The sequence below is a fragment of the Zonotrichia albicollis genome, chromosome 23, assembly GCF_047830755.1.
Source record: "Zonotrichia albicollis isolate bZonAlb1 chromosome 23, bZonAlb1.hap1, whole genome shotgun sequence".
Taxonomy (NCBI): domain Eukaryota; kingdom Metazoa; phylum Chordata; class Aves; order Passeriformes; family Passerellidae; genus Zonotrichia; species Zonotrichia albicollis.
The window spans coordinates 451,481-464,697 of record NC_133841.1 but is presented as its reverse complement, the minus strand read 5'-3'; the positions used below and the strand labels follow the sequence as shown (position 1 = coordinate 464,697).

Here is a 13,217-nt window from a genome sequence, read left to right as displayed (position 1 = left end):
GGGATACAGCCCTGGCACTGCTGCCCAGGGCGGCGCTGGAGTCCCCATCCTCAGAGGAATGATTGGACCTGGCGATCTCAGAGGGCTTTTCCAGCCTGAGCGATTCCAAGATTCCCTAAATAAGATTATTTATGGAGCCCATAAACAGGACCTTCCCTGGGCGCTGGCACAGGTTGGGCACAGCCCAGTGGAGGTGGCACTCGGGGCTCTGACCTGAGGGACAAAGCGCTTTTGGGTCACGGCTTGAGCTCAAAGACTTTTTCCCCGTTAATGACTTTAATTATTTCATTAACAACGAGCAGAACGGAGAGGACTGATCATCCCGGACTACACCTCCCATCAAGTCCCGCGAGAGCGGCGGACTGCAGCTCCCATCGCACCTCGCGCGCACCCAGCGCCGCCGCTCTCCTCGGACTACACCTCCCATCACACCCCGCGCCCCACAACGGAACGCAGCGCGGCTCGGCGGCGGCGCGGACTACAGCTCCCGGCGTGCCCCGCGCGGGCGCGGCGCAGGCGCGGTGCGCGCGGCGGGCAGCGGCGCTGGCCGGGCTCTTTTGTTCAGGGCGGCGGACGGAGCGCGGCCAGGCCCGGGCCCCCCCCCGACCCCCGAGCGCGCCCCCCGCGCCCCTTCCCTCGGACACCGGCGGCGGGGCTGTGCAAGGTCAGCGGGGAACCCGCACCGGCCGCGGGGGGGGCGCGGCGGCCACCGGCGGCGTGGGGGGGTCGGGGGTGAGGGGGTGAGGGGGGGCGGGGCGGCCGTGGGGGAGGGGAGGGGGAAAGGGGGGCTGGGGGGGGAGGGGAGTGAGGGGGGGTTGGGGAGGGGAGAGGGGATGGGGTCTGTGAGGGGGTTTGGGGAGGGGGTCAGTGTAGGGAGGGATTTGGGGCTGGGGTCTGTAGGGATGGGTTTGGGGTGATGGAGAGGGGATTTGGGGCTGGGGTCGGTGTAGGGATGGATTTGGGGTGATGGGGTCAGTGTAGGGATGGATTTTGGGGTGATGGAGAGGGGATTTGGGGCTGGGGTCAGTGTAGGGATGGATTTGGGGTGATGGGATCAGTGTAGGGATGGATTTGGGGGTGATGGAGAAGAGATTTGGGGCTGGGGCCAGTGTAGGGATGGATTTGGGGGTGATGGAGAGGGGATTTGGGGATGGAGTCAGTGTAGGGGTGGATTTGGGGCTGAGATCAGTGTAGGGAGGGATTTGGGGCTGGGGTCGGTGTAGGGACAGATTTTGGGGCTGGGGTCAGTGTAGGGAAGGATTTTGGGGTGCAGGGATGGTCAGGAGAAGGGTTGGGAGAAGATTGAGGGAGGATTTAAGGATCAGTGCAGGGACGGATTCTGGGTGATGGGGAAGGGGTCAGCGATGGGTTTTGATTCGTGAGGGAAAAAAGTGAAATTTGTGGAGGAAAATGGGGAATTGTGAGGGGGGAAAAAAGTGGGATTAGCGAGGGGAAAAGTGGCGCTTGGCAGGGGGGATAAGTGGAATTTGTGAGGGGAAAAAAGTGGGATTTGTGGAGGAAAAGGGAGAACTTGTGAGGGGGAAGTGCCATTTGTGAGGGGAAAAGTGCCATTTGTGAGGGAAAAAACTGGGGTTTGTGGAGGAAAAAGGGGAATTTGTGAGGGGAAAACCTGGGATTTGTGAAGGGAAAAGGGGGAATTTGTGAGGGGAAAAGTGCCATTTGTGAGGGGAAAAGTGCCATTTGTGAGGGAAAAACCTGGGGTTTGTGGAGGAAAAAGGGGGAATTTGTGAGGGAAAAGTGCCATTTGTGAGGGAAAAACCTGGGGTTTGTGGAGGAAAAGGGGGAATTTGTGAGGGGAAAGTGCCATTTGTGAGGGGAAAAGTGCCATTTGTGAGGGGAAAACCTGGGATTTTTGTAGGAAAAAGGGGATTTGTGAGGGGAAAGTTGAATTTTTGAGGGAAAAGCCTGGGATTTGTGAGGGGAAAAGCGTGATTTTGGGGCACGGGGCTTTAAAAATGCCGTGTAATGAAGGGCAGGGTCCGGATGGGGAGCGAGAGCTTTTGGCGGGAAACGGGAAAAATCCCGGGAATGCGGGCTGGGAACGGGAATTGGGGAATCCGGGAATTCGGGGCGGAGCTGGGGCCGGGAGTGCGCTGCGAGCGGAGCAGGAGCTGTTTTGGGGTGAATCTGCGGGAATTTGGGAGCTGGGAAAGGTTTTTGGGGTATCTGTGTGTCCGGAGAAGGAGCTGGGAAAGGTGTTCCCTGGAAAAAGTGGATTTGGAATCGGGGTTATCCCGGGAATGTTCCCTGTGTGCCGTGGGGGGGTTTGGGTGGGAGAAAAGGGGATTTTGGGGCGAGGAAAAGGGAATTTTGGGGCTGAAAAAAGGGTATTTGGGGGTGAGGAAAATGGGATTTTGGGGTGAGGAAAAGGGAATTTTGGGTGGGAGAAAAGGGGATTTTGGGGGTTAGGAAAAGGGAATTTTGGGATGAGGAAAAGAGAATTTTGGGGCTGAAAAAAAAGGGATTTTGGGGTGAGGAAAATGGGATTTTGGTGGTTAGGAAAAGGGGATTTTGGGGTGAGGAAAATGGGATTTTGGTGGTTAGGAAAATGGGATTTTGGGGGTGAGGAAACTGGGATTTTGGGGGTTAGGAAAAGGGGATTTTGGGTTAGGAAGAGGGAATTCTCCCTGGAATGTAGATGGGGAAGATGGCAGGGATGGGTTTGGGAGCAGCTCCGTGTGTTCCCATAAAACTGAGGGGATAATAATTGGGATTGCGGTGGGATAACCCTGGGATCTGCTGTGAAAGAGGCTGGAAATGTGGGAAGGGAATAGGGATAAATCCCAGTGGGCCAGGGTGGGAATATCCCAGTGTTCTGAAGGAAAAATCCCAGCGTTGCCAATGAAAATCCCAGCGTTCCCAATGAAAATCCCAGTGTTCCCAAGGATTTCCTATCCCAGGGAAAATCCCAGCGTTCCCAAATAAAATTCCAGCGTTCCCAATGAAAATCCCAGTGTTCCCAGGGAAAATCCCAGTGTTCCCAAGGATTTCCTATCCCAGGGAAAAATCCCAGTACTCCCAAACAAAATCCCAGTGTTCCCAAGGAACTCCAGTGGGGCAGGGAGAGAAAATGCTGGAAAATTCCAGTGGGCCAGGGTGGGAATATCCCAGTGTTCTGAAGGAAAATCCCAGCGTTCCCAATGAAAATCCCAGTGCTCCCAGGGAAAATCCCAGTGCTCCTAAACAAAATCCCAGTGTTCCCAGGGAAAATCCCAGTGCTCCCAAACAAATTTCCAGTGTTCCCAATGGAAATCCCAGCGTTCCCAATGGAAATCCCAGCGTTCCCAAAGGAAATCCCAGTGTTCCCAGGGAAAATCCCAGTGTTCCCAAGGAACTCCAGCAGCACAGGGAAGAGAAAATCCCATGAAATCCCAGTGTGCCAGGGTGGGAAATCCCATTCCAGCCTGGAAACAAATCCCAGTGTGGGATTCAGGAATTGAGCAGGGACCCCAATCCCAAACTCCATCCCCGCACTCCCAGCACCCCAGTGACCCCAAATCCCGGATTTTTCCCCCGCAGCAGCCCGGGAAAGCGGAGAAGCTGGCCAGCACAATGGGAAAGAAGCAGAACAAGAAGAAGGTGGAGGAGGTGCTGGAGGAGGAGGAGGAGGAGTACGTGGTGGAGAAGGTGCTGGACCGGCGCGTGGTCAAGGGCAAGGTGGAATACCTGCTCAAGTGGAAGGGCTTCTCCGAGTGAGTCATTGCGAGGATCCAGTGCTGGGATGGGGCTGGGGGCTCCTCCTGACAGGGGGAGACGGGAAAAGGGGAAAATCCCCCAAAAAATGCCAGCGTTTCCATGGAAATTGCGTTATTCCAAAGGATTTCCCATCCCAGGGAGAGCGGGGAGGAAAAAAACCTGGAAAATCCCAGTGTTCCTGAAGAACTCCACCAGGGCAGGGAGAGGAAATGCTGGATGGGAAAATCCCAGTGTTCCTAAGGAAAATGTCAGTGTTCCCACAAAAATGGTGCCCATCCCAGGGAGAGAAAATCCTGGAAAATGCCAGTGTTCCCAAGGAAAATGTCAGTGTTCCCACAAAAATGATGCTGTTCCCAAGGATTTCCCATCCCGGGGAGAGAAAATCCTGGAAAATGCCAGTGTTCCCAAGGAAATCATGTTGTTCCCAAGGATTTCCCATCCCAGGGAGAGAAAATCCTGGAAAATGCCAGTGTTCCCAAGGAAATCGTGTTGTTCCCAAGGATTTCCCATCCCAGGGAGAGCAGGGATTAAAAAACGTGTGGAAAATCCCGGTGTTCCCAAATAACTCAGCCAGGGCAGGGAGAGGAAATGCTGGATGGGAAAATCCCAGTGTTCCCAAGGAAAATGCCAGTGTTCCCACAAAAATGGTGCTGTTCCCAAGGATTTCCCATCCCAGGGAGAGAAAATCCTGGAAAATGCCAGTGTTCCCAAGGAAATCGTGTTGTTCCCAAGGATTTCCCATCCCAGGGAGAGAAAATCCTGGAAAATGCCAGTGTTCCCAAGGAAATCGTGTTGTTCTCAAGGATTTCCCATCCCAGGGAGAGCAGGGATTAAAAAACATGTGGAAAATCCCAGTGTTCCCAAAGAACTCAGCCAGGGCAGGGAGAGGAAATGCTGGATGGGAAAATCCCGGTGTTCCTAAGGATTTCCAGTCCTAGGGAGAGAAAATCATGGAAAATCCCAGTGTTCCCAAGGAAAATCCCGGTGTTCCCAAGGAAAATCCCGGTGTTCCCAAGGATTTCCCACGCCAAACAGGGAGGGAGAGAAAATCCTCTAAAATCTCTGTGCCAGGGTGGGAAATCCCATTCCCACCTGGAAACAGATCCTGGAGATATTTCCCCCCTCAATCCTAGTGTGGCATCCAAGGAATTCTCTCCTGAGCAGGGAATTTCCTCCAAGCTCTGAATCCAGAGTGTTCCCAGCCAGCGCTGGATGGATTTTTGGGAATGTTTGATTCCCTGAGCAGCTGTGGGAGCTGAGAAAAGCTGTGGGATGAGGAGGTGGATCAGTATCCCAGAGAACCCCTGATCCAGCACGGGGAGGTCGGGATTTGGGATTCCCACCTGGATCAGCCCAAACATCCCAAATCCCAATGGTGCCACAGCCGGGGTTTTCTGGGAAAACTGGGAAAATCTGGGAAAATGGGAAAACTGAGGGATTGGTGTTTGCTGGCAGCGAGGACAACACGTGGGAGCCCGAGGAGAACCTGGACTGCCCGGATCTGATCGCTGAGTTCCTGCAGTCGCAGAAAACCGCGCACGAGAGCGAGAAATCCGAGGGCAGCAAGCGCAAGGCCGAGTCTGACACAGAGGACAAGGGCGAGGAGAGCAAACCAAAGAAGAAGAAGGAGGAGGTGAGGCTGCAGTGGGGTCCAAGGAAAATCCTCCATGGAAAAGCCATTTTATGGTCCCTGGAAAAGCCGCTCCGAGGGGAGATTTCAGGGAATGGTTGGGAAGGTGGAAGGAGGGGATGGCTGAGCTTGGCTTGGCCAGTTCCCCAGTTTGGGTTCCCAGTCTGTTCCCAGTCTGGGTCCCCAGTCTGTTCCCAGTCTGGGTTCCCAGTCTGTTCCCAGTCTGGGTCCCCAGTCTGATCCCAGTTTGGGTTCACATTCTGTTCCCAGTTTGGGTTCCCAGTTTAACCAGTTCCCAGTGTCCTGTCCCTCCATCCCTTATCCCAGTCCCTCTCCAGCTCTCCCTGGGTCTGTTCCCAGTTTGGGTTTCCAGTCTGATCCCAGTTTGGGTTCCCAGTCTGATCCCAGTTTGTTTTCCCAGTTTGGGTTCCCAGTCTGATCCCAGTTTGGGTTCCCAGTCTGATCCCAGTTTGGGTTCCCAGTTTAACCAGTTCCCGGTGTCCTGTCCCTCCATCCCTTATCCCAGTCCCTCTCCAGCTCTCCCTGGGTCTGTTCCCAGTTTGGGTTCCCAGTCTGATCCCAGTTTGGGTTTCCAGTCTGATCCCAGTTTGGGTTCCCAGTCTGATCCCAGTTTGGGTTCCCAGTCTGATCCCAGTTTGGGTTCCCAGTCTGATCCCAGTTTGTTTTCCCAGTCTGTTCCCAGTGTGGTTTCCCAATCTGTTCCCAGTCTGTTCCCAGTTTGGGTTCCCAGTTTGGTCCCAGTTTGCATTCCCAGTCTGGTTTCCCAGTCTGGTTTCTCAGTTTGGGTTCCCATTCTGTTCCCAGTTTGTGTTCCCAATCTGTTCCCATTCTGGATTCCCATTCTGTTCCCATTCTGGTTTCCCAGTCTGTTCCCAGTTTAACCAGTTCCCGGTGTCCTGTCCCTCCATCCCTCATCCCAGTCCCTCTCCAGCTCCCCCTGGGTCTGTTCCCAGTCTGGTTTCCCATTCTGTTCCCAGTTTGTGTTCCCAGTCTGGTTTCCCATTCTGTTCCCAGTCTGTTCCCAATCCAGGTTCCCAGTCTGGTTTCCCAGTCTGTTCCCAGTCTGGGTTCCCAGTCTGTTCCCAGTCTGTTCCCATTCTGGATTCCCATTCTGTTCCCAGTTTAACCAGTTCCCAGTGTCCTGTCCCCCCATCCCTCATCCCAGTCCCTCTCCAGCTCTCCCTGGGTCCTGCCCTTCTCCAGCTGAGCATTCCCAGCTCTCCTGGAGCCCCACATCCCTGGAATCCTGTCCTGATCCTCCCTGCCCATCCCAGAGCCGGGGATGTCACTCTGGGAATCCACAAGTGGAATTTTCTCCCTTTTTCCCCCTTTCCCAGTCAGAGAAACCGCGCGGCTTCGCCCGGGGCTTCGAGCCGGAGCGGATCATCGGCGCCACGGACTCCAGCGGGGAGCTGATGTTCCTGATGAAGTGGTGAGGGCGCCAGGGACCCTCCGTCCGTGGGGCCGGGCGTGTGTGGGGCCAGGGACTGTCCCTCCGTGCTTTGGAGAGGCTGGAGCGTGGCCTGGAGTGGGACTGTCGGTCCTGGAGAGAGCAGGACCAGGAGGGGACATCGGGCTCTGATCCCAGGGAAGGGTCAGGGCTTGGGGTTGGGGTTAAGGTCAGGGTTTGGGTTCAGGGTTCAGGGATCCACGGGTCACCCTGAGCCCCTCAGGAATTCCATTCCCCTTCTGGTCCCTGGTTTTTCCCATTCCTTCCTTTCTCCCTTCCCTGGCTTCTCTCTCCTTTTGCATCCTAAGAAGAACTCGGACAAGGCTGACCTGGTGCCCACCAAGGGTCAGGGTTAGGGGTCAGGATCAGGGTTAGGGGTCAGGGTTAGGAGTCTGTGGGATATCAGGACAGTCCCATTCTCCTGTTCCCTCCCTGAATCCCTGTTCTTTCCCCCTATAGGAAGAACTCTGACAAGGCCAACCTGGTGCCTGCCAAGGGTCAGGGTTAGGGGTCAGGATCAGGGTTTAGGGTCAGAATTAGGGTTAGGGGTCAGGGTTAGGGGTCTGTGGGATATCAGGAGAGTCCCATTCTCCAGTTCCCTCCCTGAATCCCTGTTCTTTCCCCTATAGGAAGAACTCTGAGAATGCCAACCTGGTGCCCACCAAGGGTCAGGGTTAGGGGTCAGGATCAGGGTTTAGGGTCAGGTTTTGGGGTCAGGATCAAGGTTTAGGGTCAGGGTTAGGGGTCTGTGGGATATCAGGAGAGTCCCATTCTCCTGTTCCCTCCCTGACTCTCCTCTCCCCTTATAGGAAGAACTCTGACAAGGCCAACCTGGTGCCCACCAAGGGTCAGGGTTTAGAATCAGTTTAGGATCGGTTTAGGGTCAGGTTTTGGGGTCAGGATCAGGGTTTAGGGTCAGGGTTTAGGATTGGTTTAGGATCAGGGTTTAGGGTCAGGGTTTGGGGTCAGGATCAGGGTTTAGGGTCAGGGTTTAGGGTCAGGTTTTGGGGTCAGGATCAGGGTTTAGGGTCAGGGTTTAGGATCAAGGTTTAGGGTCAGGTTTTGGGGTCAGGATCAGGGTTTAGGGTCAGCGTTAGGGGTCTGTGGGACATCAGGACAGTCCCATTGTCCTCTCCTGCCCCCTCACAGGAAGAACTCTGACGAGGCCGACCTGGTGCCCGCCAAGGAGGCCAACATCAAGTGCCCGCAGGTGGTGATCTCGTTCTACGAGGAGAGGTTGACATGGCACTCGTACCCCTCAGAGGACGATGACAAGAAGGAGGACAAGAACTAAGCCCCGCTGGCCCCGCTCCGGGCGGCTCGGGGGGATTTTTTGGGAAGGAGATCGGAACTTGAGTGGGCTGTGAGCACAGGAGGGTCTGGGGGTGCCCTGCAGAGCCCCCCGGCCGGGCCCTGTGCCCTGCGGCCGCTCCTCTGCTCCCTGCGTGCCCACAGCAGAGCCCGGGGATGCGGTGTGGGGTGGGGGGTCTGGGGTGGGGAGGGGTCTCGGGGCAGGGGGAGCGGAGGCAAAGCCCCTTCCATGAAGGACAGGCCGGGCTGGGGCTGGGGCTGGGGTTGGGGTGCAGATGGACCCTGCTCCCCCCAGAGCCCATCCCACAGCCCAGCCCTGCTCCCATAGTGTTAACTCTGCATTTCTAAGGTGTAGCATGTGTGTAGGTCTTTTGATTCGGATTCTTATTTTCCTTTTTTTTTTTTTTACCCTTTGTTACCTCTTTTTTTTTTTTTTTTTTTTTGGCTATTTCCTGGTGTTCTCCTTTGGGAAGGAAGGGAGGGATTTTGGGGGGAATTCAATCATTTTTAATCAAGGAGGGAAATGAGGTCTGGTGATGACATTCCCAGATCGTTTCCATACTTTTGGGGTTTTTTTTTTTTCTTTTTTAAAAAAACCTGAATTCAGTTTTTTTTTTTGTAAAAATAAAACCTGAATTCAGCAAAGAAAATCAATGGATTAAAAAAAAAAAAAACAAACTAAGGGAGAAAGGGAGAAGATCCCAGAATTGCTGCCAGAGCTGGGGACAGAGACACTGAAACTGTGAAAGTCCAAAATCTCCGGAGCTGATCCTCGAGCGGTTTTTAGGGGGAACTTTTGGGGAAAATGGGGAGGGGATTTTTGGGGCGGGAGGGGAGGAAGGGGAGACTTTGTGAAAATGCAACTTTGTGATTCTGTATCGTCCTGCAGCAGAACTGCCACTCCTGACAGTGCATTGTATGGGGGGGATGAACTTTAACCCTTTATTGCCTTTTTAACCCTTTTTTTTTTCCGTTCTAAGGTGCTATTTCTCCAAATTAGGGGGAGAATCCCCCCCAAAAAAAGAGATTTCCTGAATTTCTGACCACTCCTTCTTTTTCCCACTCTGGATTTTCCTGCCCAGCCAGCAGGGAGGGAATGTGGGAGGGAGAGGAACCGACAGCAGCACAAGCAGAAATCCAATCAGTCCCAATTTCTCCCCAAAACGGGGCTGGGGGCTTTCCCAGAACCTCGGGGGGGTTTGATTTTTGCAATCAGATTTATTTCCCAAATCCTGAACTATTTAAGTGACTCCAGGGGTGGGGATCTCGACGTGCATTGTACAAACCTTTTTTATGAGCATGTGTTTGGGTTCCTGTGCAAAAATCCGTGTGCAAATGTAAAAGTTCGTGTTTGGATTTTAACTTCATACCGAGCTCTGTCCAGTTTTTATTTTGGTTTTTTTTTTTTGTTTTGTTTTGTTTTGACATTTTTTTTTGTCTCAATAAAATTTTAGATTTATAATCCTGATTTTAAATATTTTTTTTAATATTTTTTTTGTAATTGTTTTTTTTTTGTACCTTGCCGAGGGGAGCCCTGGGCCTGCCGGGAGCTCCAGCGCTGCCGTGGGTGAGTGACCTCCGGTTCCTTCCCCTGAATGCAGGGCGGGGATGGAGGAGGAGGAGGAGGAGGAGGAGGAGGAAGATGGTGCTGGTTCCTGGAGGAGGAGGAAGATTGGGGGTTATTGGTGGAGGAAGAGGAGGGTTCTTGGATGAGGATGATGGTTCCTGGAGGAGGATGAGGAAGGTTCCTGGAGGAGGAGGGTTCTTTGAGGATGAGGAGGGGAATGGTTCTTGGATGAGGATGATGGCTCCTGGAGGAGGATGAGGAAGGTTCCTGGAGGAGGAAGATGATGGTGGTTCCTGGAGGAGGAGGAGGATTGGGGGTTATTGGAGGAGGAAGAGGAGGGTTCTTGGATGAAGATGGTGGCTTCTGGAGGAGGAGGGTTCTTTGAGGATGAGGAGGGGAATGGTCCTTGGATGAGGATGATGGTTCCTGGAGGAGGAGGAAGAGGAGGAAGATGGTGGTGGTTCCTGGAGGAGGAAGAGGAAGGTTCCTGGAGGAGGAAGGTTCTTCAAGGACGAGAATGGTTCTTGGATGAGGATGATGGTTCCTGGAGGAAGAGGAAGGTTCCTGGAGGAGGAAGATGGTGGTGGTTCCTGGAGGAGGAGGATCAGGGGTTATTGGAGGAGGAAGAGGAGGGTTCTTGGATGAAGATGGTGGCTCCTGGAAGAGGAAGGTTCCTGGAGGAGGAGGGTTCTTTGAGGATGAGGAGGGGAATGGTTCTTGTATGAGGATGATGGTTCCTGGAAGAGGAAGAGGAAGGTTCCTGGAGGAGGAAGAGGAAGGTTCCTGGAGGAGGAAGGTTCTTTGAGGACGAGGTGGGGAATGGTTCTTGGATGAGGATGATGGTTCCTGGAAGAGGAAGGTTCCTGGAGGAGGAGGAAGATGGTGCTGGTTCCTGGAGGAAGAGGATTGGGAGTTATTGGAGGAGGAAGAGGAGGGTTCTTGGATGAGGATGATGGTTCCTGGAGGAGGATGAGGAAGGTTCCTGGAGGAGGATGAGGAAGGTTCTTGGACGATGAGGAGGGGAATGGTTCTTGGATGAGGATGATGGTTCCTGGAAGAGGAAGGTTCCTGGAGGAGGATGAGGAAGGTTCCTGGAGGATGAGGAGGGGAATGTTTCTTGGATGAAGATGAAGGCTCCTGGAGGAGGAGGGGTCTTGGGGGATGATGATGGTTCTTGAGAAGGATGAAGGTTCCTGGAGGAGGAAGAGGAGGAAGGTTCTTTGAGGACAAGGAGGGGGATGGTTCTTGGATGAAGGTGATGGCTCCTGGAGGATGATGATGGTTCTTGGGAAGGATGAAGGTTCCTGGAAGAGGAGGATTGGGCGTTATTGGAGGAGGAAGAGGAGGGTTCTTGGACAAGGAGGATAGTGGCTCCTGGAGGAGGAAGATGGTGGTCCTTGGAGGACGATGATGGTTCTTGGATATGAGGATGGTGGCTCCTGGAGGAGGACAAATGCTCTTCTCTTGGAGAAGGATGGTTCTGGAGGAGGATGGTGGCTCCTGGAGGAGGAAGAGGAGGAAGGTTCTTCGAGGATGAGCAGGGGAATGGTTCTTGGATGAAGATGAAGGCTCCTGGATGAGGGGTCTTGGAGGATGATGATGGTTCTTGGATATGAGGATGGTGATTCCTGGAGGAGGAAGATGGCTCTTGGAGAAGGATGGTTCTGGAGGATGATGATGGTTCCTGGATGAGGATGGTGGCTCCTGGAGGAGGAAGATGATGATTCCCAGAGGAAGAGGATGGAAGCTGGGGGCTGGATCCCTTCCCATCCCATGGGATTTTCTGCCAGCTGGGGTCCCCGGCCCTGAGGAACATCGGGAATCATCACCAGGAGGAGCCAGGAGCACCTTGGACCAGTGTGGATTTACTGTGGATTTACTGTGGAGGTTTTTGCTTCTCCTTTTCCTCCTCTTCCTCCTCCTCCTCCATGCCCTGTTCCAGGGCTGGACCAGCTCCCTCCCACCCAAGCTGCACCCGGAGCTGCAGCGACGGCAGAAAATCCCCAAATTCCCACAATTCCACCCCAATAAGAGCCCTGGAGCCGAGGCTGGTACAGTGAATAAGCCGTTTTTATTTTTTTGTCCTGTGCTCACAACAATCTCTCTTCTCTCCCTGACATTCAAATCAAAACAAGTTTCTAAGAGGAAACAAAAAGAAATAATTTACCCACACGCACCGGGCTCTCTCTCCATGCCAACCTCCCCACACCCCCTTGTGCTTCATTCCCGGGGGGCCGGAGGGGCTCGGGACCCCCGCCCGGCCCATCCCAGCTCCAAACATTCCCAAAATCCTGGAGAACATTCCCACAAACCCACACACATCCCATCCTGCCAGCGGGCCTGGAAGCGCCACCCCGGGATCCCGCCTGGATCCCGTGCACAGGACTGGCTCGGAAAAGCCGTTTATTTTCATTTTATTCATTTTATTTATTTTTTTTAAGCTTTTTTTTTCTTTTTTTTTTAATTTTTTTTTTTTTATAATTTCTCTATTTTTTTTTTCTGGTTGCTGGTAAAGTCAGAACACTCCCAGCTGTGCTATATGGAAATACAGCTCTAGGATGGTCTCCGAGGCGTGGAGACCTGACAGTGATCAAGGCACTACCCCCACCCCCCTCCTGAAAAACAAAGGAAGTCAGACCAACACCTCGAGGGACAGAAGAGAATCCTATAATGTGATCACACGGTTACACGGAATCCTTATGGCAAAGAGAACATTGAGCAGCTTTGAACCGTTGGGCTTCTCCCTTTTTTTTTTTTTTTTTTGGCTTTTTTTCTTTTTGTAATTTTTTTTTTTGTTTGTTTGTTTTTTTTACTCAACACAAGCACTTCTAGACCCTAAAAGGGGGGGAGAGGAAAAAGTCAAGGCTGGAACCCTCAGAAACCCAAGCGTGGTTGTGGGACGGGGACCCGCAGCTGTTGGGGGGGCTCGAGGGGCCATCGGGGGTCCCAGCGCTCCCCTTGTGCTGCTCCTGACCCAAATTCAGGAGCAGCCGGGCCCGGGTGCTCCTGCCTTCCCCTTCTCCACCATGGACTCCTTCCCCAGGCAGCAAAGGGTTAACGGGAGTGACCCCCGACCCTGCTCCTCCCCAGGCAGCAAAGGGTTAACGGGAGTGACCCCCGGCCCTGCTCCCCCTCGGGCAGGAAGGGGTTAACGGGAGGCACCCCCGGCCCTGCTCCCCCTCGGGCAGCAAAGGGTTAACGGGAGTGACCCCCGGCCCTGCTCCCCCTCGGGCAGGAAGGGGTTAATGGAAGCCACGCCCTTGTTGTGTCTCTCCACGTGTGCCCTGGTCTGATCTCCGTCGTCGAGGAAGGAGAAATCTGGAATAATCTCACACACACACCCGATGGCAAAAAACGGGGTCGGGATGAAAGGAAAAAAAAGGGAAACAAAACCAAAAAATAACCAAAAGAAAAAAAAAAAAAAAAAGGGGAAAAAAAATTAAAAACAACCAACTACCTGAAATCACAGAACTTTGGAAGTTCAGAAAAACGTCTCTCCTATAACTTGGTTTGAAGTCCAT

The 13,217-nt window shown here is 53.4% G+C and overlaps 1 protein-coding gene across 3 annotated transcripts; it reads left to right on the top strand.

The window, feature by feature from the left end:
• Positions 1–502: 502 nt before the first annotated feature.
• On the top strand, positions 503–13,036 carry CBX1 (chromobox 1). 3 transcript variants are annotated; one of them, XM_074557909.1, is made up of 5 exons: positions 503–664; positions 3,544–3,713; positions 5,173–5,350; positions 6,706–6,800; positions 7,968–13,036. In XM_074557909.1, the coding sequence occupies exons 2-5, from the start codon at positions 3,574–3,576 to the stop codon at positions 8,110–8,112; spliced, it is 558 nt and encodes a 185-aa protein (XP_074414010.1). In that variant the 5' UTR covers positions 503–664; positions 3,544–3,573; the 3' UTR covers positions 8,113–13,036. The 3 variants fall into 3 exon arrangements, with proteins under 3 accessions (XP_074414010.1, XP_074414009.1, XP_074414011.1); XM_074557908.1 differs by having other exon boundaries at positions 3,541–3,713; XM_074557910.1 differs by lacking the exon at positions 7,968–13,036 and adding an exon at positions 7,278–7,341 and having other exon boundaries at positions 3,541–3,713.
• Positions 13,037–13,217: the final 181 nt, after the last annotated feature.

Coding starts and splice junctions, on each gene's coding strand:
- CBX1 (XM_074557909.1), top strand. CDS start 3,574: ATGGGAAAGAAGCAGAACAAGAAGAAGGTGGAGGAGGTGCTGGAGGAG. Junction 5,351..6,705: donor CAAAGAAGAAGAAGGAGGAG/GTGAGGCTGCAG, acceptor CCCCTTTCCCAG/TCAGAGAAACCGCGCGGCTT. Junction 6,801..7,967: donor CTGATGTTCCTGATGAAGTG/GTGAGGGCGCCA, acceptor GCCCCCTCACAG/GAAGAACTCTGACGAGGCCG.